Source organism: Thamnophis elegans, chromosome 3 (genome assembly GCF_009769535.1).
Source record: "Thamnophis elegans isolate rThaEle1 chromosome 3, rThaEle1.pri, whole genome shotgun sequence".
NCBI lineage: Eukaryota > Metazoa > Chordata > Lepidosauria > Squamata > Colubridae > Thamnophis > Thamnophis elegans.
This window is the reverse complement of record NC_045543.1, coordinates 5878651-5902890: the sequence shown is the minus strand read 5'-3', so window position 1 is coordinate 5902890 and position 24240 is coordinate 5878651. Positions and strand designations below refer to the sequence as shown.

General features: G+C 41.2%; 1 protein-coding gene across 1 annotated transcript in view; it reads left to right on the top strand.

Moving 5' to 3' along the window:
* Nucleotides 1-5092: 5092 nt before the first annotated feature.
* NOL10 (nucleolar protein 10) overlaps nt 5093-24240 on the top strand; it is a 53764-nt gene continuing 34616 nt past the window's right edge. The window contains exons 1-10 of the mRNA XM_032213442.1: nt 5093-5198; nt 8645-8690; nt 9329-9427; nt 10032-10109; nt 12690-12727; nt 16750-16886; nt 18614-18679; nt 19952-20012; nt 23118-23203; nt 23739-23817. Of these exons, the coding sequence (XP_032069333.1) occupies nt 5133-5198; nt 8645-8690; nt 9329-9427; nt 10032-10109; nt 12690-12727; nt 16750-16886; nt 18614-18679; nt 19952-20012; nt 23118-23203; nt 23739-23817 (756 nt within the window). The 5' untranslated portion in view covers nt 5093-5132. The remainder of the gene's footprint in view (nt 5199-8644; nt 8691-9328; nt 9428-10031; nt 10110-12689; nt 12728-16749; nt 16887-18613; nt 18680-19951; nt 20013-23117; nt 23204-23738; nt 23818-24240) is intronic.

Below are 24240 nucleotides of genomic sequence, written 5' to 3'. Positions count from 1 at the left end.
TCCACTTCCACTCTGGAGAGGTGAGCAGCATGGCTAGTAAAACAGCAATGCGTATTCATTGCCTTACAAGGCATTCCCTAGAAATCCTCTCCTCAATGCCAAAATATTAGGGCTCTCTCCCGGTTCGTCGGAAAGACAATTATTAAATCTTGATTGCGGATTGCAGTGAGCCTTTGGCTACGCCTAGGTGGAGAAGGCAAGCAATTGGCCTGTGTCCCTACCTCTAACATTTTGTTATATTGAGGAAGAGTGAAAGGAGGAAGTTATCACCCAGCCCTCTCCCATAAAAATGAAATATCCTAGGAAATATTGAAAAGGCAGAATATTTCTCTGGATGTGAAAAGAAAGAAACATGTTTTAAGAGACAGAATAGCTGCCTGCAGCTTCCTGCCCATCCCCACTTTGTCAATGGGCCATTAAGAAGGCCAAGCTAGTCCACTTTACATAATAAAGACGTCTCCACTTCAGCTACAGGAAAGCATCATAATATTGGCCCCAACTGACCACATGGCATCTGAGAACTCAACCATACCTGGATTCAAAACGCAGCCCAGAGAGTTGCCCCCTGCATGGCCCCATGGGAGTCTGACAACCAATCAGAATACATTTCTTACACAGGAACAGGAAACAGAGAGGTGGGACTGAACAGGTTATAAAAAGCCTAGCAAGCCCCTCCCTCAGCCCTTCTCTTCTTCTCCACCAACATTGAAGCATGTGATCACCTTTTCTGTTCAGGGCTCAAGCCATGTGGTCCTGTCCACCATTAAAACCATCTTTCCAAGCAGCCTCCATGTCTCCAGTGTCTTTTTCCCCACTTGGAGCCGAACCCAGAAGGACATTCCTTTCATCACTTCTTTAACCGTGATGGCGAACCTATGGAACGTGTGCCAGAGGTGGCACGCAGAGCCGTCTCTGTGGGCACGTGCACCGTCGCCAGCTGCTCTTATCTTCGTGGGCACAGGAACACCTGAAAAATGGCCCCCAAATGGCCAAAAAACAGACACACGTGTGCTAGCCAGCTGGTCTTCGGGTTTCCAGTGCTCCTGACATGTGTATGCACGTGTCTTCCAGTTTGGGCACTTGGTGCCGAAAAGGTTTGCCATCACTGTTGTATAGGAAAAATGAGAAGTTATTTTCTTACAGAAAAATCCGAAATCATAAATTCAGAGATCGGCCTATTGCTGTATACAAAATCAAGCTCTGTCTTTTGGATAAAAATATGGTGGATTACGCAAAATGTTCTTAAAAAAAGGATAAAGTTTACCCCCTCAGTTATTTTTGTTAGGTATAATTACTGATTGTACAGTTGTAGAGATTAATCTGATTTTGCATTTAATAACCGCAGCTAGACTCTTGGTGGCGCAATACTGGAAGAAGGAAGACTTGCCTACAATTCAAGAATGGACATTGAAAGTAACAAACCTAGCCGAGATGGCCAAAATATCTGCATATCTTAAGGACCATTCAAACGAGAGATATAAACTGGAGTGGAAAAGATGGATTGACTATACTCAAAATAAATATGGGACAAAGAAATTCCAGATAGCTTATGACTGAAGAAACAAGGAATGATATAATCTGTTTAGAGCTAGCCTAGCAAGGAAGAGTTAAAGCTCAAATGAAAGATGATATTAACTTGTTTTAAAGTTTATTTTAGAATGTTTTTGTTAAGGATTTATACCCTGTATTGGTTCTGGGAAGCCCGGGGGGGAGGGGGGGAAGGTTTGGGGGGGTTGGGGGGGAGGGTGGGGGGAGGGAAGTAAATATGTGTAAAAGTTTGTTTTTTAAAATTCTCATTAAAAAAAAATCAAGCTCTGTCTATAGGTCTCATCCAATATTTAAATTCTAGTTCTTTTTTTTTCTTCACCCTTTCAAGTAAAGTGAAATTTGGATCTCCTTTTTGTGGCCTTGAAGCTGGGAGAAATCTTGTTTAATAAAGATTCGGTCTAGATTGAAAACCAGTGGTTCCCAGTTCACCAATTTCAGTGCTTACCCAAATATTTACTTATGTATTTCACCATTTATTTCAACAAGGGATTAGGCTTGCCTTGTTACTTAAACTAGTGGTTGTCCTGCAGAATGATCTTTGCCTAGAATACAGACTTGTTGATTTCCCTGGATGTTTATTGAAATGTAATTTTTGTATGGTTACCTTTAAGATGCTTCTGAAGTTTCATTTATTGTATTTATAGTATTGGAATGGAACACAAACATATATTAAGGTGACCCTCTCCTAAAATAAAGAGTAGACAGAAATAAGAGCAATTAAGATGCTTAAAGGCCTGGAGATAGAAATTCATGAAATATATAGTTGCAGGAATTGGGTAGGGCTAGTGTAGAGAAAAGAAGGACTAGAGGAGACATGATAGCAGTATTCCAGGATTTGAGAGGCTGCCACAAAGAGGAGAGGGTCCAGTTATTTTCCAAAGCACCAGAGGGCAGGACAAGAAACAACGGATGGAAACTAATCAAGGAAGCAACCTGGAATTGAGGAGAAACTTCCTAACAGCGGGAACAATTAACCAGTGGAACAGATTGCCTTCAGAAGTTGTACGTGCCCCATCACTGTAGATTTTAAAGAAGAGATTGAACAGCCATTTGTCTGAAATGGTGTAGGGCAGTGGTGGTGAACCTTTTTGTTATTGGGTGCCAAAAATGTGAGGGTGTGCGCATAATAGTGCATGTGCATGTGTGCACAACCTCCCCCAAGCTCCCCCCCACATGTGCCACACAGCTTGCCTCCAAGCTGAGCTTAGTATTTCCTCCAGGGGGCTGGGGGAGGCTATTTTCATAAGGTGACCAGACGTCCCGATTTCAGCGTGACGGTCACGCTTTATAACAATTTGTCCCGTGTCCCGGGCCGTTTTTAAAAAGTCCCGATTTTCTGGCTTCATGTTGAAAGCCCAGTGGATTTGCTTAATAAATCCTAACCGGGGCAAGGCAAAAGACACCCTGTCTAGCTAACCTCTCTCTCTGTCTCAGTACTTTCATTAAAGATATTAAAATGTTAAAGCAACAAAACGGACCCCCCCGCACCCCTTTTACCTCATTTTATAAGAAAAAATGACCAAGTACCATAGAGCTCCAGGAAACACTTGGCTAGAGAGGGAAGCGACTGTTACTTCCTGGATTTTCCAGAGGGGAGGGGCACAGAGGTTGGAGGTCTGCTCCAAAATGGTGGCAAAGTTTCTTTGAAATATATTTCCCTGACTAATTTCACTATTTCAATTTGCTCAGTTCTTTGTATTAACATCTACATCATTCTGGGTTGACTTGGAGTGCAAGCCTGCTGGTAAGTGAGCTGGGTTTTTTCCTTTTATTTTTTTTATGTATTTTAAAATAATATTTTATATATTGTGCATAGGATTTTTTAAAATTCTGTGTGGATTCTTTTTTTAAATTGTCTTAGACTATTTAAAAAAAGGTTCTATCCAAAATAAATTGAAGTGAAACCATGTTTAAAAATTCTATGCACAATACTTTGAAATATATTGTGCATAGAAAGAATAGTTTGAAATGTTCTACTTCAATTTATTCTATGTGGATTCTTTTTTTAAATTGTCTTAGGCTATTTAAAAAAAGATTCTATCCAAAATACAAAATACCAGCTGCAGTTATTTACTTAAGAACTGTGGCAAGAAAGGTGGTATAATGGGCTTAGTGACCAAAGTTACAATGGCATTGAAAAAAGTGACTGATGACCATTTTTCACACTTAGCGACCATTTTCACACTTAGCGACCGTTGCAGCATCCTCATGGTCACGCGATCAACATTTTGATGTTTGGCAACAGATTCGTATTTATGATGGTTTCAGTGTCCTGGGGTCATATAATCACCTTTTGACAAAGTCAAATGGGGAAACCAGATTCACTTATGTTACTAACTTATCAGCTGCAGTTATTCACTTAAGAACTGTGGCCAGAAAGGTGGCATAGTGACCAAAGTTACAATGGCATTGAAAAAAGTGGCTGATGACCATTTTTCACACTTAGAGACCATTTTCACACTTAGCGACCATTGCAGCATCCTCATGGTCACGTGATCAAAATTTTCATGTTTGGCAACAGTTACAATTTATATTTATAAATTGTAGTTATGTTGAAATAAAAAAAAATATTACAATACTATTTTTGCGTTGTATGAAAATTTTTGTTGCTCCGTATAAAATTTTTAATCAACCCCCCCCCCCCCCCCGGTCAAAGGTGTCCCTCTTTACCAATCTGAAAATCTGGTCACCTTATACAAAGGGGCAATGTTAATTAGTGCTGTTGCCATTAATGTCCTACGATAGTGATGCGTTTACTATGCAGTCTTTCTTCAAATTTTGTTTCATATTTTAAAGATATTCAGAGAAGAATTGAACTCATTCAAGATTTTGACATGCCTGCTGTTAGCACCAAGATCAAGGTGTCCCAAGATGGGCAGTACGTAATGGCAACAGGTAAGTTTGGGTAAAACCAGGTCCAGTTAATAAACCTTCAAAGTCAAATTGTGACTGTGGAACACTGGGTTGGATTCTGGATGACACACAAATCTAATATAGTGTCTTCTGGCACTAAATCTTGCAAAGATTAGGATAGTAAAACATAGTGTATTTGGGAGTGTCAAAAAGATAACGTGATTAGAGATCATTATATAATGCATTAAACTTTCAATTTTTTAAATATTACAGTATCATTTTTTGATGTAATATTGAAATTAGAAAAGGGTTGTAGGTTTTCAAACTTGTTGGTCTCAAGGACACACTTGAGACAATATGGGCACTGTTACAATGGCTATTATGGAAACCATGGGTAGCAGTTTTTATGAACATCTATACACGTGTATACATGTACATATAAACCCATAATAACCAACTTCAGAGTTGATGGCAACCTTTCCTTTCCATCCTCCCCTTTTTTGGGGCAAAGGAAGAAAGAGAGGAAGAAAGGGAAGAAAAAAGCGCCCCCCCCCCCCCCAAAGCACGAAGCGCAGAGTCGAAGGAGACCGTCGACGTCACGTCGCCGCCCGTGACGTCACCCCCACCCGCCGCCTTTCGAGCGGCTTTCCGCGCACTCTATGGCCGGAAGAGTTCCCTCCCGCTCCCGGAAGTGAAGCCTCCCGGGAGCCTCGTTCGGGAAGGAGGGCGACATGCAGGTCTCCAACCTCAACGAAGTGAAGATCTACAGCCTCAGCGCCGGCCGGAGCCTGCCGGAGGTGAGAACGCGGGGGGCGGCCGGCCAAACCCACCCACCCCACGCCGCCCTTCGCCCTGTCCCCGCGCGCTGCGTGGCCCTGGCAGAGCGCGCGCCCCTTCGCTCCCCCCTATTTAATACGCGTCGAAAAAGCCGGTCGCTGCAGGGGAAAGAGTATTTCCGGCGAATGCTTCTAGCAGACGATTCCCACCTGGAATACTGCAGCCAATTTTGGTCACCGTACTACCAAAAAAAAAAGAAGATGCTGAGACTCTGGAAAAGGTTCAGAGAAGAGCAATTAAAGAGGATGGCTATGGCTAGAGAGAAGAAGGATTTGGGGGGGGGGCGGGTGACATGATAGCAGTATTCCAGTATTTGAGGGGCTGCCACAAAGAGGAGGAAGGGGGGGGTGTCAAATTATTCCCCAAAGCACCAGAGTGGCAGGACAAGAAACAATGGATGGAATCTAATAAAGGAGACAAGCCAGCTGGAATTGAGGAGAAATTTCCTAACAGTGAGTAGGGAGGGAGGGAGATAGAGGAATAGAGAGCGAGAGAAATACAGTAGGTAGGTAGGTAGGGAGAGAGAGTAGGTAGGTAGGTAGGGAGATAGAGGGAGAGAGAGAGAAATACAGTAGAGAGGTAGGTAGGGAGAGGGAGAGAGTAGCTAGGTAGGTAGGTAGATAAAGGAAGAGAGAGAGAGAGAGAGAAATACAGTAGATAGGTAGGGAGAGAGAGTGTGTAGGTAGGTAGGTAGAGGGATAGAGAGAGAGAGAAATAGAAAGAGAGAGAGAAATACAGTAGATAGGTAGGGAGAGAGAGAGTAGGTAGGTTGATAGCTAGAGAAAGGGATAGAGAGAGAGAAATACACTAGGTAGGTAGAGAGAGTGAGTGTGTAGGTAGGTAGGGAGAGGGATAGAGGGAGAAATAGAGAGAGAGAGAGAACTACAGTAGATAGGTAGGGAGAGAGAGTGAGTAGTTAGGTAGGTAGATAAAGGAAGAGAGAGAGTGTGTAGGTAGGTAGGTGGATGGAGAGAGAAATACAGTAGATAGGGAGAGAGAGTGTGTAGGTAGGTAGGTAGATGGAGAGAGAGAGAGAAATACAGTAGAGAGGTTGGTAGGGAGAGGGAGAGAGTAGGTAGGTAGATAAAGGAATATATATATATATATATATATATATATATGTATATGTATATGTATATGTATATGTATATGTATATATGTATATATGTATATATGTATATATGTATATATGTATATATGTATATATATGTATATATATATATATATATATATATATATATATATATATATATATATATATATAGCGAGAGAGAGAGAAATACAGTAGATAGGTAGGGAGAGAGAGTGTGTAGGTAGGTAGATAGATGGAGGGAGGGAGAGAGAAATACAGTAGGGAGGGAGAGAGAGAGAGTGTAGGTAGGTAGGTAGATAGAGGGGGATAGAGAGAAAAATACAGTAGATAGGTAGGGAGAGAGAGAGTAGGTAGGGAGGGAGATGTTTCCAGGTGTATTTATCCACGTGCTGGAGAAGGAAATTGCTGACAAACCTTAAGACTTTTGTTTCTGCTGGAACAGCACTTGATCAATTCTCATCATTTAAAGAGCTTTCCAAAAGGAAAAAAAAACCCTTTTTGCACTCTGCAAACCTCCGAAAAACAGCCCGTTTTTCGGAAAACGGGCCCATTTTTTTTCAAATAAAAGGCATGAATAGCCTTGGTGGGGAGGCTTGCACTGTACTCCTGGGACGGTGGGGGGGGGTCAAAAACGAGCAAAAAACAGCCAGTTTCTCTCAAAAACGTGCCTGTTTTTTTGTGAAAAAAATTGCATGCATAGCCTTATAGAATGCTGCTGGGGGGGGGGCAAAAAACATCCCATTTTTTGCTCATTTCTGCCCTCCCCAGCCCCCAGTAGCTCTCTGAAAGATTCCATGGCCATTTTGGTGAAGGGAGCGGGGCTTCAGGAGGCAAAAAATGCTGTATTTGATGTATAAGACGCACCCAGATTTTCAGCCTCTTTTTTGAGGAAAAAGTGCGTCTTATACTCCGAAAAATATGGTAGTTCTCATCAACTAAGTGACACAATTGCAAGATCATGAATCTATTGGAATCTGGATGTGAAGACTACCAATGATACCAACCAAGGAAATATGCACCAATTGCCAAGCACCTAAACCGTGATTACACGGGGAGTGTGCCAGGGCTTCAGCTTCAAGGTCCGGTCTTAAATCTCCTCGTTCAGCCCATTGTAACTTTGAATGACTGCTGAGTGAGTGGTTGGTAAGCATGAACTACCAGTAATAACACTCACAGTGTGGTCCTATGTATGTCTAATACTGAATTCTGCAAGATTTAAATACAGATATTTGGAAGTGTACTTTCCTTGAACCATTTTTCAGGACAAGTAGAAAAAAACGCCCCTTCGCCTCTTCTTGTTTTTGTGAAGATTTGGGCTATTTAAGAGTCAAGGTTTTTTTTTTGTTGAAGAACTGTCTAGAAATTAAAGTCTACCATAATTGGCAGATATAAGACTGGCAAAGGGGTGTTTTTATGTATTTAACATGTTCTTTTGCACATTTTATATTTCCTTTGTGTGAAAGTTGGAGGGTGTTTTGTTTTTTTTAAAAAGCACTTATCTGACCATACTACCAAGTTAAATCTTTATTGCTAGATCTAAGATTTGTAAACTGATAAGGCAAATACAGCGTCTTCAGCTTCTTGAAAGAAAAAATAAAGCTAAAGAGATTGCAGGGACGCGGAGGCTCAGTGGCTAAGACGCTGAGCTTGTAGATCAGAAAGGCCGGCAGTTCGGCCGTTCGAATCCCTAGCGTCGCATATGGAGTGAGTCCCCATTACTCGTCCCAGCTTCTGCCAACCTAAACAGTTCGAAATGCAAGTAGAAAAATAGGAACCACCTTTGGTGGGAAGGTAACAGCGTTCTCTGCATCTTTGGCATTTAGTCATGCCGGCCACATGACCACAGAGACGTCTTTGGACAGCGCTAGCTCTTCGGCTTTGAAACGGAGATGAGCACTGCCCCCTAGAGTCAGGAATGACTAGCACATATATGCGAGGGGAACCTTTACCTTTTAGGGATTGCAGTGAATTACGTTGAAATCACCTGCACAGTAGTAATGAAAATTTCATTGTTTCAACTGTTTATATATTTCCTGAGTCCTTAATTTTGTAATATGCTACTTGTAATGGTAAAGGTATGCTTGGTTAAAGAATCAGGTAGCTGTTCAGCACTTGTGAATACTCAGTTGCTGTGTTGGATCCTACTGCAATTATGTTTTTTTTTTAATTTTTATTGTATTTTTAAAATATATAATTCTATGTAAGCTGAGAGCGTTTAGCTGAAGTTTTTAAAAAATATTAGCTGGCTTTCTCGAACAACCTTTCTTTAGAGTTTTCCACAAATCACATGTTTGTCGTTTTTTTTTTTAATAGTGGCTTTCTGATAGAAAAAAAAGAGCACTGCAAAAGAAAAATGTTGGTGAGTTGTCCTTATTTTATTCTAAAAAGAGTTGTTATGTTCATTCATGCATGTTAATATTATTTCTGATTCCCACAAATTGTTTCATGATACCAAGCTGAAGACAGGTTCCTATCAACCATAGCTGCTTTAATTTCATTAATGTTCAAAGGAAGAACATTCCCTTCTGTCTCTTTGTTTGTGTTTGTATGTCTGTGTTTTTTTTAAAAAATACAGAAATTTAGTTGGTTGTTTGAATGGTTGCTATGAACATTTTTTACAGCATCTAGATATGAAAGTTATTTTTTTTTCATGGTCAGCAAGTGAGATCTTAGTGCATAAGTGGCTGGTAGGAATGTAATTCTAATTTCCTTTATGACTTCTTCCTTTTTCAATTCTGGTTAGTCTTGTTTTGGAAGTTGGCATGTTGTGTTAGTCCAGAACAGAATATTCTGAACTTAACTATGTTTGATTAAATGCTTAGGAGCACAAAAGGAATAACGTTAATTGTTTTAAATAGCAGAACACAAAATAGCAGAACACAAAATACCATAGTATACAAGGGGGCAATGTTAATTAGTGCTGTTGCCATTGATGTCCTACAATAGTGATGCGTTTACTATGCAGTCTTTCTTCCAATTTTGTTTCATATTTTAAAGATATTCAGAGAAGAATTGAACTCATTCAAGATTTTGACATGCCTGCTGTTAGCACCAAGATCAAGGTGTCCCAAGATGGGCAGTACGTAATGGCAACAGGTAAGTTTGGGTAAAACCAGGTCCAGTTAATAAACCTTCAAAGTCAAATTGTGACTGTGGAACACTGGGTTGGATTCTGGATGACACACAAATCTAATATAGTGTCTTCTGGCACTAAATCTTGCAAAGATTAGGATAGTAAAACATAGTGTATTTGGGAGTGTTAAAAAGATAATGTGATTAGAGATCATTATATAATGCATTAAACTTTCAATTCTTTAATATTACAGTATCATTTTTTGATGTAATATTGAAATTAGAAAAGGGTTGTAGGTTTTCAAACTTGTTGGTGTCAAGGACACACTTAAGACAATATGGGCACTGTTACAATGGCTATTATGGAAACCATGGGTAGCAATTTTTATGAACATCTATATACCTGCGTATATGTACATATTTAGCCTTCAAGAAAATGCATTTGCATATGAAACATGAACTTATGTCGTATAAACTAGGACCATTTTCAGTATTGAATTTCACTAAGAACAAAATTTCAGGCTATTTTTGTTTTGCCTAACCATTAATTTCTAGATCAAAATCTCTTAAAGAAAAGCAACCTCTGAATCTTTCTTTTCACTTTGATGTTAAATATTTTTTTTAACAGGCACATACAAGCCAAGGGTCCGTTGTTTTGATACCTATCAGTTGTCCATGAAATTTGAAAGATGCTTGGATGCTGAAGGTTAGTAATCTTAATTATGATGGAAATCAATATAGATAAATTAGGCACAAAGTGTAAATCAGTCGTATTTATTTGGAAATAAGTATACCTCTGGTCTGCGAAGTTTTTTTATTGGGCAACAGATAGGGGCTGCACCAGAGGTGGGTTCCTACCAGTTCGCACCTATTCGGTAGAACCGGTTCGTCAAATCTACCAAACCGGTTAGAAGAGGTTCCACCAGTGGACCCGGAAAGCAGGCCACACCTACAGAAGAGCTTCCAAATTTTTTTGAAACCCAGCACTGGTCCTTGGATATGATTATTCTACACTATCATGCTCATATTTATAAAATTCACTGCCTCTGTGAAAGGTAAGGATGACTACTGCATTTGTGGTGCAATCAGAACATTGCGTGTGTTGAAGTTGTTTTAACGCAAACCAAAGATGCCTTTTAAAAAACAACTTTATATCATATTCTTATGCATGCCAGTGCTGTGTGTGAGGTAATTTAAGGTGGTTCTGACAAGTGTCCTCGGCATCTTCATATCCGGTCACATGGGCGGCAAGCCACTCCCATCCGGTCACATGGGCAGCAAGCCACTCCCACAAAGGAGGCCACACCCACAGATTAGGTTCGAACAATTTTTGAAACCCACCACTGGGCTGCACCTTAAGTGATCTGATTTTTTCTTATTAATGTAATAATTGTACTGTTTATATGTGCAATTTATAAGATAATCCATTTCAGCCTAACAATACTCTGGGAAGCTAATACATGAAAAACCCAATATAGAGCAAAATAAGACCAATACAATGCAGTATAATATAGTATAAATTAAACTTCAAAACTTAACCATAGCACATAACTAAACATTCATAGCAATTAGGCTTAGCTAACATCTTGGCCACAATGCCAAGGGAATAACTAGGTCTTCAAGAATGAAGTTGTAACACAGTTTCAATGTATGCTATTTTTGTTCTTTTGGAAAATATATCAAAGAAAATTGAATTGTTTTCATTCTTGAAAAATATATGACTGGGGGAAACTGGAATCTTTTAAAATTTCACTCGTTTTGGGTAGTACATTGAACGATTCCTGATTTTAAACTAATTTTCATTGGAAGAGAAAACTTGCTGAACATGGATCCTCCTCTTCATTCTAGAGCAGGGGTTTCTAATCTCGGTAGCTTTTAAGACTTCTGGACTTCAACTCTCAGAGTTGAATTCTGGGAGTTGAAGTCCACAAATCTTAAAGTTGCCAAGGTTGGAGACCCCTGCTCTAGAGGGAATGATCTCTTGGGTTTTTTTTGTGGATTATCTGCTAGTATAACACTTAGAAGATAGAACGTTCTGTAACAGCTGATACTGATCTGTTATGGGCACGATATTAAACAATATATAGATTTGCAATCATTTATTGCTCATCCAGGATGAGTGAACTGGTGCTTCCTCTTGGCTTACATAAAACTCATTCTAAAGCAGGCAGCCTATAGCAGTGTTTTTCAACCTTTTTTGTGCAAAGGCACACTTTTTTCATGAAAAAAAATCACAAGGCACACCACCATTAGAAAATGTTAAAAAATTTTAACTCTGTGCCTATATTGACTATATATAAAGTAATTTTCCCACGGCACACCTTACACTATGTCACGGCACACTAGTGTGCCGTGGCACAGTGGTTGAAAAACACTGGCCTATAGAGAGCTGGGAAAGTAACTTTGGAGGGATGAAAGAGAATCAGGCAAGTGTCATATGTAAATAAATCTTGCCATTGCTTCTCTTGGGCCCTTGATCCTAATGGGAGGGGTTGAAACCTCTTTACAATTGTAAGAGCCTGGACTGAAACACAAGTTGCTGTTCTCTTTGTGGAGGTTCTTGGTTCAAGATGCAACAGTACAATGGATCAAAAGCCCAAGGGAGAAAAGTTTGGTTGAGAAGACAAGTGGAGAGCTGTAATGGCCATGCCTGGTCCAGCTCTGGCACCTGAAGATCTGGCTGTAAGATCAGAGAGTGTTTGGCAGATAATGTAATTACCGTATTTTTTGGACTATAAGACACACCTTTTTCCCTCAAAAAAGAAGCTGAAAATACAGCATTTTTTGCCTCCTGAAACCTCACCCCTTCACCAAAATGGCCATGCATAGCCTTAGGTGGCTTTCGGAGTGCTCCTGGGTGCTGGGGAGGGTAGAAATGAGCAAAAAAAGGTTGTATTTTGCTCAATTCCACCCCCCCCCCCCCCGAACACTCTTTAAGCCTCCTAAAGGCTATGCATGTCCTTTTTTTGACAAAAAACGGGGCGAGTTTTCACGAAAAACAGGCCATTTTTTGTTCATTCCCCCCTCCCTCCCGAAGCCCTCTACAAGCCTCCTAAAGGCTATTCATGTCCTTTTTGGGGGGGGAAAAACCGGGCTGTTTTGGGGAGGTCTGCAGAGTGCAAAAACTTTTTTTAAATTTGCCTTTTCAAAATCTTGGTATGTCTTATACTCCGATGCGTCTTATACTCCAAAAATACGGTAGGTTTTGAGGAAGTGGGGTAATGCATGAAGTGGAATAGTTGCTACATACGATTGACTGCTATTTGTAATCTTTTCATCTCCCCAGTGGTCACATTTGATATTTTATCAGATGATTACTCAAAGGTATGTCAACTTTTAATTTTTAAATTATATGTGTAAATAGTAAACTTGGGACTACAGTTAAAAAAAAATACTATGGCTTAGTTTGCTGTTTGAACCTTTTCTCTTCTTTTGCTCAATTATGTCCTATTCTTGGAGTCTGCCTGGAGAGGTCTCTCCAGTTTTCTTAGCAAGGTTTTTCAGATGTGGTTTGTCTTTGTCCCTTTCCCAGGGCTGAGGGAGAGGGAGTGGCTCGAGGTCACCCATATTGGCTTTGTGCCCAAGGTGGGACCAGAACTCAAGGGCTTCCGGTTCCAATCACTGCACCTACTTGGCTCTTGAGCCGAGGTGGCGCAGTGGTTAGGGGGCAGTACTGCAGGCCACTTCAGCTGACTGTTATCTGCAGTTCAGCGGTTCAAATCTCACCGGCTCAAGGTTGACTCAGCCTTCCATCCTTCCGAGGTGGGTGAAATGAGGACCCGGATTGTTGGGGCAAGTTGCTGACTCTGTAAACCACTTAGAGAGGGCTGAAAGCCCTATGAAGCGGTATATAAGTCTAACTGCTATTGCTATAGTATATGTGCATGTGAAGCTAATAAAGTAAAACTCATAATGCATTTTTGCAACTCCTGCCATAATACCTTTACAAAAGGAACAACTAAATTGAACTAATGTCCCTCTTTGTATCTTCTCTGTTTCTGAAACAGGCTTCACATGCTTCATAGGATGTAGGCAGCCTGCTTTTTATCTTGTCATAGAATCATAGAGGACCTTGGGGGGGGGGGTGTCTTCTAATCCAACTCCCTGCCCAGAGGAGATATCCTCAGACCACCCCCAGATAAGGAGGTGCTTGAGGAGCATCAGTTTTGTCCTTGCTGTGACTCAGTGAGAAAAAGCACCTGGATATAGCAATAGCAATAGCAGTTAGACTTATATACCGCTTCACAGGGCTTTCAGCCCTCTCTAAGCGGTTTACAGAGTCAGCATATTGCCCCCACAGTCTGGGTCCTCATTTTACCCACCTCAGAAGGATGGAAGGCTGAGTCAACCCTGAGCCGGTGAGATTTGAACAGCCGAACTGCAGAACTGCAGTCAGCTGAAGTAGCCTGCAGTGCTGCTTTTAACCACTGCGCCACCTTGGCTCCTATATCAACCAATATGCATTGGTCCACCTTGACAGAGATGAGCCAGGGTGTGATCTGCCTCCGGGGACAAACAGTGGCCTCCGTGAGCAGGGAGAAGCTGTTTATCTGCAGAAAGAGAGCCTCTTTGTTTCAGTCTGGTACGGCTTCAAAAAAAAAGAGACCTGCCTAACTCCTGAGCCAAATCATCCTTTCAAAGATTTACATAGCCCCAGTAACACAGTTTTTTTTTAATATAAAGTTTTTTATTCATTTTCATAACATATAACCACATGTATATTATCACATAGTCAACATTGTATTGTATTATTAAATGTTTACATCAGTTCATCTTGCCATCAACTCCCGAAAACAATTATTGGCTCTTCTGCTCTCCATACACCATATTTGTACCTTATCCATCACTTTCTTCTCCCTCTCTCCTCCCCACCTCCTTCCCTCTGTCATCCTACTCTTCTCTACTTCCCCTTCCTCTCTCCTTCTTCTCTCTCCCCTTTCCACTCCTCCTTTCCTCCTCTCCCCCCCCGCCCTCTTTCCTATCCCTCTCTCCTCTATTTCACACTCTTTTTTTTATTTTATTCTTTTTTATTTTTTTTTATGCAACCGAGGCATATAACATTGGGTAATAAACACAGCCCTCACTTTTATAGACTATTTCACACTCTTCACCTCATTTATTTGATGTATTTCAACTTCTGAGCAAGCTCCATTTTATGTTGATGGTATTTATAATTCCTTTTCAATATAAATATTTAATTTTAACATATATCTTCCTCCTTTTTTAAAAGAGAAAAAAAGTATACATATATTGTCATTGTGCTTTTAAACCCCTCCCCCCCCTCCCAGCCTAGTTTTGGCCGAGATGTAGACCTGGTTACAATTCCCAGCTATTCTCATCATTATATTTATATAATTATGCATCCTTATATGCCCCCTTTTGATTCTGTCTTTAAATCTCAATATTTTCCCATTGTAAGGATATTTCATGTTCATGTTTTCCATATCTTGGTTTAGGCTATAATTGTCTATAAATAGCAATCCTTACTGTTCAGTGTTCATTACAATTCCCTTAAACTACTATATAGAATAACAAGCGGTACACATCTCACTTTGTTCATCATCTTAGAAGTTCTATATATGTCCATATTTTGTATATTTTAACCCATGCTTAATTGTCTTTCTATTGACATTTTTCTATTGTATTTTCCCAGTTCTTGATTTTGTTCTTTTTTTCCTTGCTACCTTCCACCTCTCGTTGGTTATAGTTGCTCAAAATATATTAATTGGAACAAACTTGCATACAGCCAAACTCGGGTATTTTTCTCTTCACCTCCTGCTTTTCCAAGTTCTGATTTATAGCAGTTGGTTAATTAAAACTTCCCGCATAGGCAAGATTAGGTTATCAGCTATCAGTGAGAAAATAGTGCTTTTTTCTCCCTTGTTGCATTCCACCTCTCATTAATTGGAGTTGCTTAAGATATATTAGTTGGAAGAAATTCGGACAAAGTAAATCACCTCAGAATGTTTGGTTTCTATTTCAAATCTAAAACCAAATTTAGAGTTTGTATTTGAGTGGGTTTGTCACTTCTCTGCTTTCTCCCTTTCTGTCTGAATTGTTTCAAACAGATGGCTTTGGGGGGGGGGGTAGTGTTTCAACTCTCCATTTTCCCTTTCTTTCCTTTTTGCCAAAATCCAGATCTGTCTATTAATATTATTCGTACTCTCAAAAATTCTTTAGGATTTAGGATTTTTTTTTTTTTTAGGATTTTATTAGTATTTATAGGCCGCCCTTTTCCCTGAGGGGACTCAGGGCGGCTTACATAAAATAAGGAAGGGAGGGTACAGACAATAGACACAAACAATACATAAAAGTAAAATAGTAAGCAACATTCATTCATCATTCGGGTGGGGACAAATTATCTTATCCCCAGGCCTGACGGGCTAGCCAGGTCTTAAGAGCTACGCGGAAGGTCTGGACGGTGGTGAGGGTACGAATCTCCACGGGGAGATCGTTCCAAAGGGTCGGAGCTACTACTGAAAAGGCTCTCCTCCGTGTAGTTGCCAGTTGACACTGACTGGCAGATGGAACTCGGAGGAGGCCTAATCTATGCGATCTAATTGGTCGCAGGGAGGTAATTGGCAGGAGGCGGTCTCTCAAGTGGAGGCGGTCTCTCAAGTGCCTTTTCCAAGTTTTGATTTATGACTATTGGTTAAGTGAATCTTCTTACCAGTCTTTCATCTCGTCCTCACACTCCTGTTCAGTTGCTTTGGCTGGAAGCCAGCTTCTTGTGCAGCTATGTTGCCATTTTGCCGCCCCTGCATAAGAGCCGAGGTGGCGCAGTGGTTAGAGTGCAGTACTGCAGGCCACTTCAGCTGACTGCTATCTGCAGTTCGGCGGTTCAAATCTCACCGGCTCAAGGTTGACTCAGCCTTCCATCCTTCCGAGGTGGGTGAAATGAGGACCCAGACTGTGGGGGCGATATGCTGACTCTGTAAACCGCTTAGAGAGGGCTGAAAGCCCTATGAAGCGGTATATAAGTCTAACTGCTATTGCTCCAATTCAGAGGACAAATCTCTGAGCTGCGAGGGACTTGTTGCCTCCTCCTGAGTCTGATGAGATGCTGTCCTTTCTTCACCCCTCCTCCAGGGGGGTGCGGATCCAAAAGGATCTCGGAATAGGTTTGTCAGACAGGGTTCATGTGAGGCTCTTGAGAGCTCACCCCCCGCCCAACGTCTATCCAGCTGGAGAACTTCCAGTTGACTCCCCAGTAACACAGTTTTTGGAATGACAAATTCTTTGTTTTAAACAACTGCTTTGTTTTGTTTCAATGATGCTTTGTAAGAATATCACTTGGGAGACGTAATCCTCCTCTCCAATGCAGTTTTGTGCCTTGTGTTTTTCAGATCGTTTTCTTGCACAACGACAGATATGTGGAATTTCATTCCCAACATGGTCGTTATTACAGGACAAGAATTCCAAAATTTGGAAGAGATTTCTCCTATCATTATCCATCCTGTGACTTATACTTTGTAGGAGCGAGGTATTTCTGGTGTTTCAATTCAATTATTAAATTCTACTGTTATTTTTAAATATGGGAAATAGTTGTTGTTTTTTCTTAAAAATTCATTTGCTTTCTCTCCCTGAGTAAAGTGATAAAATTATTTAATAAGCATTTCTATATAAGCAACAAGCACAATTGTTGCAGTACTTTTCAGAAATCAAATAGTTTTCTAAATATATTTGTGGCACATTTCAATCTCAGGAATAACTGAGAATCTAAATCAGAGGTGGGCTGCTGCCAGTTCGGCCTCGATCGGGCGAACCAATAGTAGCAGCGGTGGGGGGCTCCGCCCACCAGAAGCGTCATGCGTGAGTGAGCGCGCCCAAACCAGTAGTAAAAAAATTAGCAACCCACCTCTGATCTAAATTCACTTTTAAAAGTTTTGTAAAAGAACTGCAAAAATCATAACTCAAAATCTTGGAAGATTAAATGACATTTTAAAAAGCTTTTTTTTAATGTTTAATAACAACTTTGAAACATAATCCAGTCCTTTCCACGGAAATGTAAGAATTGTCAGTCTTTGAGATTGGCAAGGTCAAGAAACAGGCACTGTTGAGATTGCCGAAATATTTCTTACTCTTGTATGAGAGAATTACAAAATCTTGAGTTACTTTTTCATGCTTTTTTGTTCCTCAAAATTAAGTAATCATTCTTGAGAATCCCTCCTTAATAGAGTGCTCATTCCTCCCCTTTTACCAAGGCCAGGCCTACATTCTTTCCATGCAATAGAACATTTTTTTCCTGACTTGTTATAAAAAAGGAGAAAGTGGAATTATATTCAGAATTCACACTGAAGTTACATTTCCCCCCATTGATATTTGGTGAGAAATGTGTAAATCTACCAGTACCTCTGCACACTGTAGAGAGTCTGGGGCAGAATTTCAGAGTAGCTATGAGCTACTGGTTCTTTGGGTGACAGGATTTAGGTTTTGACTCTCAAATAGCAATGCCTAAAAACCTTTATTATACAGTATATCTATATATGTTTATATTTACAATTATATATTTATATTTATTATGTATTATTTTAAACTCCCCTTCAAGGCAAACCGATCTCCCCTTAACTTCATAAACAGGTCCATGTCGTTTTTGTTTAAAAAATTACATAAGTAATTCGTGCAGTCTGGGATTTTTGTCACTCACCCAGTGTTTTCAGATTTGTCGATCTAGATCAGTGTTTCTCAACCTTGGCGACTTTAAGTCCTGTGGACTTCAAGTTCCAGAATCCCCCAGCCACCTAAAAAACAATTCACAAGCAACTGCCAAAAATTACTAGAAAAGGAAGTACGCAGACCCAGTGTCCTTAAAGTTGCGGATTGTGGTTTGAGCAGGATGGTTGAGCCCTTGTCTCCAAGAACCTACCATAAACTTGCTGTCTTCTTATGATGAACAGCTGTGTGGAGCACTTGAGGGCTATCTCAAGTTCTCTTCTTGTCCAGAGAGATCTGTACATCTGTACCAGTATCTCTGTTTACTGTAGAGAGTCTGGGGAAGAATTTCAGAGTAGCTATGAGCAAGTTGTCTTAATGGTTCTTTGGGTGAGAGGAGTCTACTCACTGGCTCTTCATTCCACTGCAGTCATCTTCTTTAACTTTAGCAGAGCTGTTTTTAAACCATCCTTTCTTGCCTGCATGATTTTTTCCCCTCTTTCTTTATAAGACTCAGGAATCAAAAGCAAAGTGAGTGTGTTATCTTTCTTATTACAGTTCTCAAATATACAGGCTAAATCTGGAACAAGGAAGGTATTTGAATTCTCTACAAACAGATGCTTCGTAAGTATATCTTCTGCTTTTTAATCTAATAAACTTTTTCCAGTAGATGGAGCCAAACTATATAAGATCTGTCTGGGAAAACACCATAGATGGATCCCAAGCTAATTTCTAAACAATCTGGTGTTGGTATTTATATGTGTCTGTTTGTGTCTGTGTCTTTGTGTCTCTACATATGCATACTACCACTATATATCTACAATGTAAATGTTGAACATTATTCATGATCAGCATTTGCTCACTACACTAATTCTAAAATCAGCTGAATAGTCCAGCAAAAGCAGAAGGAATCTTCCTGCCTGCAGCCCTCACTTTCTTTTTAGCTTTGGTATTTTCCTGCCACAGGTTGTAAAATAAGCCTTGATTCACTATGCTAACATAGCTTCTTATTACATTTGAACTGGGAATAATAATTGAGTGCTGAGGGTTTGCTCCTCCCTGAGAGGAATTACCTTAAAAATATACACATCCCCCTGGTTTGTATCCAGGTTATAAAGCATTTGTTTAAATCCGTGGCCCGACAAAACCGCGCTCGTCAAAATAGCGGCGATAAAACCACGTCGCTAAAGCCGCGACGTCATCACCGCGACGTCATCACCGCGGCGACAACAGTGCGACGACAGAAGGGCTCTTTAAAACAGCGCGGCGGCAGAAAGCCGATTTAAATTAAGGTAAGGGTTAGGATTAGGTTTAGGGGTTTGGTTTAGGGGTTTGGTTTAAGGGTTCTTTAAAACAGTGTGGTGGCAGAAAGCCGATTTAAATTAAGGTAAAGGTTAGGATTAGGTTTAGGGGTTTGGTTTAGGGTTAGGATTAGGGTGCTGAGTGCTTCGGAAGGCGCGGATTTGCCCTCCGCGGTTATGTCGCGCTAGGGTCGCCTTTTTCCTTACCGCTTCGGACGGCGCGGATTTGCTCTCCACGCTTATGTCGGCGCGGATAAGGGCTTCGCGGTTTTGTCGGTGAACCGTTTAAATCGCCTGCAGATTGGGCCAGGATGACTTTTATGAATTAAGACATTTCTATTTGAGATACTTTATGGGAAAAGCAAATCTTTGATTGTTTCTTCTGTGATAATTTCTGGTTTTGTATTTATATTACTATTCATATTTTACCTCAGAAATAAAATACAGTAATTCGAATGCAAGCCACTGAATTCAATTTGTCCTAACAATTTTGGCTTTCTATATATTTTGATTGGTTTTAATGTTTCCAACAAATACGATCCTTGAAGATTTTATTCCCTGTCTGTATTAAATACCTATTTCTTTTGTTTTCTAGAGAGAATCATGTATGCGACATAAATCCTGTACATGGTTTATTTGCCAGTGGGACAATTGAGGTAAGCAAGTTTAAATGTTTATTTCATATTAAAGTTAAGAGTGTGCTCATTCTCCGGACAGGGTTAAAATTTTTGGTCGGAACAGCATCACTCACACAAAAATGGGAGATAGTAGAAGATGTAAAGAAAAAATAAACTTTCTAGAAATATATTTTTTTTAAAAATCATCTCTAAATTTTTAATGGAGAATGATAGCAGGGGAATCTCTATACATGTCGAGGTGGCGCAGTGGTTAAGAGTGCAGCACTGCAGGCTACTTCAGCTGACTGCAGTTCGGCTGTTCAAATCTCACCGGCTCAAGGTTGACTCAGCCTTCCATCCTTCCGAGGTGGGTGAAATGAGGACCCGGATTGTTGTTGGGGGCGATATGCTGACTCTGTAAACCACTTAGAGAGGGCTGAAAGCCCTATGAAGGGGTATATAAGTCTAACTGCTATTGCTATTGCTATGTTACTTAATACTGAACAGAGGACATTGGTTTTTGGAAATAAAAGGTTACTGAGAAATGGAAAAATGTATCCTGGAAAAAGATATTTCTGGCAGTTCTTTTGTTTGATATGTTTTGGCTTGAGGCACTTGACTAGAAAAAAGTTAAATAATAATTAACAGTTATTTGAAGCTTCAGTTTTATATCCCTTTATCTGTTCTTTTATCTAAGAGTCGATAGGCATAGTTCTATTAAATTCAACAAGGTTTATTCTTGAGTAGGCCTGAATCCACACTGCCAGGAATCCAGATAATCTGCCATCTTCTAGACCTTTCTAATTATGGACCAACTGCTTTTACAACGTTCTTCTCTAGAACAAGTTTGAATAATAGTTATCCATTAATGTTGGATCCTAGGCGGTCCTCTTGAGGAGTCAATAGACCAGCCCGTTTCATGGCTGTTGGAACCTTCCTTTCTGCTACATGAATGGTTGTAAGTAGAGGACTTCTTGTATTACATGGGAGGTATTTTGAGCAAAGTGGCACGCGGAGCCATGTCACCTGGCACACATGGCGTTACCCATTCCTCTTCCGGGTTTCTGGCGCGCATGTGCACGTGACGATCAGCTGGCCTTTATGTGTGTAGCAGTGACGGAAACTGGAAGAGCTGGTCTTCCATTTTCGGCGTGAGCATGCGTGCTCGCCAGCCGATCAACGTGTGTGCATGCACGGCCGTAACTGGAAGACTTGCTGGCCAGCGCACATGTGTGCGCCAGAAACTGGAAGATCACTTTCTGGCGCGTGCATGCCCCTTGGGCAGCTCCTCTTTCTGGCTGCAGACAAGCACGAGCTCCCTTTTCAGCACTTGGTGCCGCCCTTGGGCCTGCTCCCTTTTCGGCACTGAGTGCCAAAAAGGTTTGCCATCAATTACCTCCCACAGACCCATTAGATCTCACAGGGTTGGCCTCCTCCGGGTGCCATCTACCAGCCAATGCCACCTGGCTATTACCCGGGGGAGGGCCTTCTCTTTGGCAGCTCCGGCCCTCTGGAATGAACTCCCCGCAGGGATTCGGACCCTCACCTCTCTCCAGGCCTTCCGGAAAGCCGTCAAAACCTGGCTTTGCCGGCAGGCCTGGCGTTGATGAGTTCCCCTCCCCTCTCGACTTGTGTGGTTGTGTGATTCTTGCCTATTTTAATTACTTGTATTCTGTTCTATGTTCCCCTTTTGAATTGTTCGCCGCCCTGAGTCCTCCCGGAGAAGGGCGGCATACAAATAATAAAATACAAATACAAATCACTGTTCTAGAAGGACATTAAAATCTGGCTTTCCTCAAGGAAGTGTTGACCACTGCTTAGATTCAGCTGCTTATCCTTATTCAGCCGGCCATTGTGAACAGCCATGCGAGGCAGGGTCTGCATTTGTCAGTTGCCATAATCAAAAACCCTCTTCCACTTCTAGAAGCTCAAAATACCTCCTGTGTAATACAAGAAGTCCTCTACTTACAGCCATTCATGTAGCAGCTGCTCAAATTTATTGCGGCACTGAAAAAAGGTGACTTACAACTACAGTTCTTGTGCTTATGGCTATTGTAGCCTTCCTTACAGCCGTGTGATCAAAATTTGGGTGTTTAGCAAACCAGCATTGTGTTTACGATGGTTGCAGCACCTTGGTGTCATTTGATCACCATTTGCAACCTCCCCAGAAGGCTTCCAACAAGTAACATGGGGAGGAGGAGCTGGATTTGCTTAGTGACCACCTGATTCACTTAACAACTGCAGTGATTGGCAGAAAAAGTCAGAAAATAGGGCTAGACTTATTTAACAACTGAAATGAATTATATTCCTAATTGTGGTTAGAATTCGAAGAATACTTATGATGCTAGACATGGCCTCTATCATCTTACGGGGTTCTATCCAGCTTCAACTTGGATTGATCAAACAATTTTACCAATTTAATGCCCAACCAGAAAATCACAGTTTATACTAACTGGTTCTTATGGTCCTTTCTTCCCTAATAGAGCTGAGGTACTGCAAATAATTCAACTGGTTGAGGTTCTACAGAAACTCTGTATTATTCCGCCTTTGGAATCTCCTGAGTTGTTCAGAATTGGGGGAAATCATGTCAAATTTGAATGCAGCAAAATATTTAAACTGGAAGAATAAATGTTCATTACTCCAAGGACCCCTTGAATAGTAATTCAGTGATTTCTGTACAAAGCAGATGTCAGCGTTCCAAGTATCATGTAGAATTAAATCAGAGTCCAAGGCAAAACGATCCTTAAAGTTCCAATTTAATAAAGCAGACATCTTAGCACATCTGTGTTAATCCCAATTCTGGAAATGACATCAGAATTCCACCCAGTTAAAAGTTCATTATCTTGTCCTCACACCCACAATCCATCACCTGGTCCAATCTTCTTCCACGCTGGCGCCTCCACCCAGCTTCTTCCGGTCAGGTGTAAAAGTGCGGAGACAAAAGATGACCTTGGTCTTCTAGGAAAGAATGACAACAATACATTCCACAATCCTACTCCTTTCTACTCCCCCCTCCCATCAACTATACTGGTGAAACAGCATAATGAAATAAGAGAAAGTGTGGCAGGCCAAAATTCTAAAAGGAATATAATTGCAGGCCTGACAGCAGAATACTGAGTGCCATTTTTCTTTGTGTTTTCTCAGGGAAAGGTAGAATGCTGGGATCCTAGAGTGAGAAATCGAGTTGGAGTACTGGATTGTGCTTTAAACAGCGTGACTGCCGATCAGGAGTATGGGCATTTCTTGATACTCTTTTTAAATATATCTCCAGTGTAATATTTCTAACAAAAATAATATGCTGTCAGATGCAGATTTGGGGTGATCAGCCTGAGTTCAGATCAGTGGTGGGATTCAGCCAGTTCGCACCTATTCGGGAGAACCGGTTGGTATCCTTCTAAGCAGTTCAGAGAACCGGTTTTTGGAAGAAATCTTTTGTTTTTTTCCCACTTTACAGGGCTAATCCTGTAAGGAAGGCAGGAAGGAAACATTCTGCTGTTGTTTCTAGCCTGATCTTTATTGCCCTGCTTACAGAAACTGCCTCTCCAGTTAACCCTTATTACCATTGTAACAACTAGGGCGAAGTGCCCATCAACCTGAGTGACATTAACTTGGTCACACCCACATGATCACATGACCACCGAGCCCCGCCTACCCGGCTGATCATTAGGGCAGAGAACCGGTTGGTAAATTATTTGAATCCCACCACTGGTTCAGATTATGATGACCTTTACTGCATCCGAATGAAATGTATTTGGATTTTCCCAGGGTAGGTGGCCTGCCCGCTGTTTCCGCCCTGAAGTTTGACGGAAGCTTGAAGATGGCTGTCGGAACGTCTACAGGGCAGGTATGCTGGACACCTTCTTATTGCAATCCTCGAGGGCTGTCATGCAAACTTTCTTGCTGACTGTTCTCCCACTTGTTTGGCCTTCCAGAACCGTGATGGCGAACCTACGGCACGGGTGCCCAAAGTGGCACACACGGAGCCACGGCACATGTGGCATTGCCCATTCCTCTTCCGGGTTTGCATGCGCACGTGACGATCAGCTGGCCTTCATGTGTGTGTAGCAGTGACGGAAACTGGAAGAGCTGGTCTTCCCTTTTCTGGTGTGCTCGTCAGCTGATCAGTGTGTGCGCATGGATGGCAGTAACTGGAAGACCTGCTTGCCAGCGCGCAGGTGTGCGCCAGAAACGGGAAGGTCATTTTCCGCCGCGTGCATGCCCCTAGGGCAGCTCCTCTTTCTGGCTACAGACAAGCATGAGTTCCCTT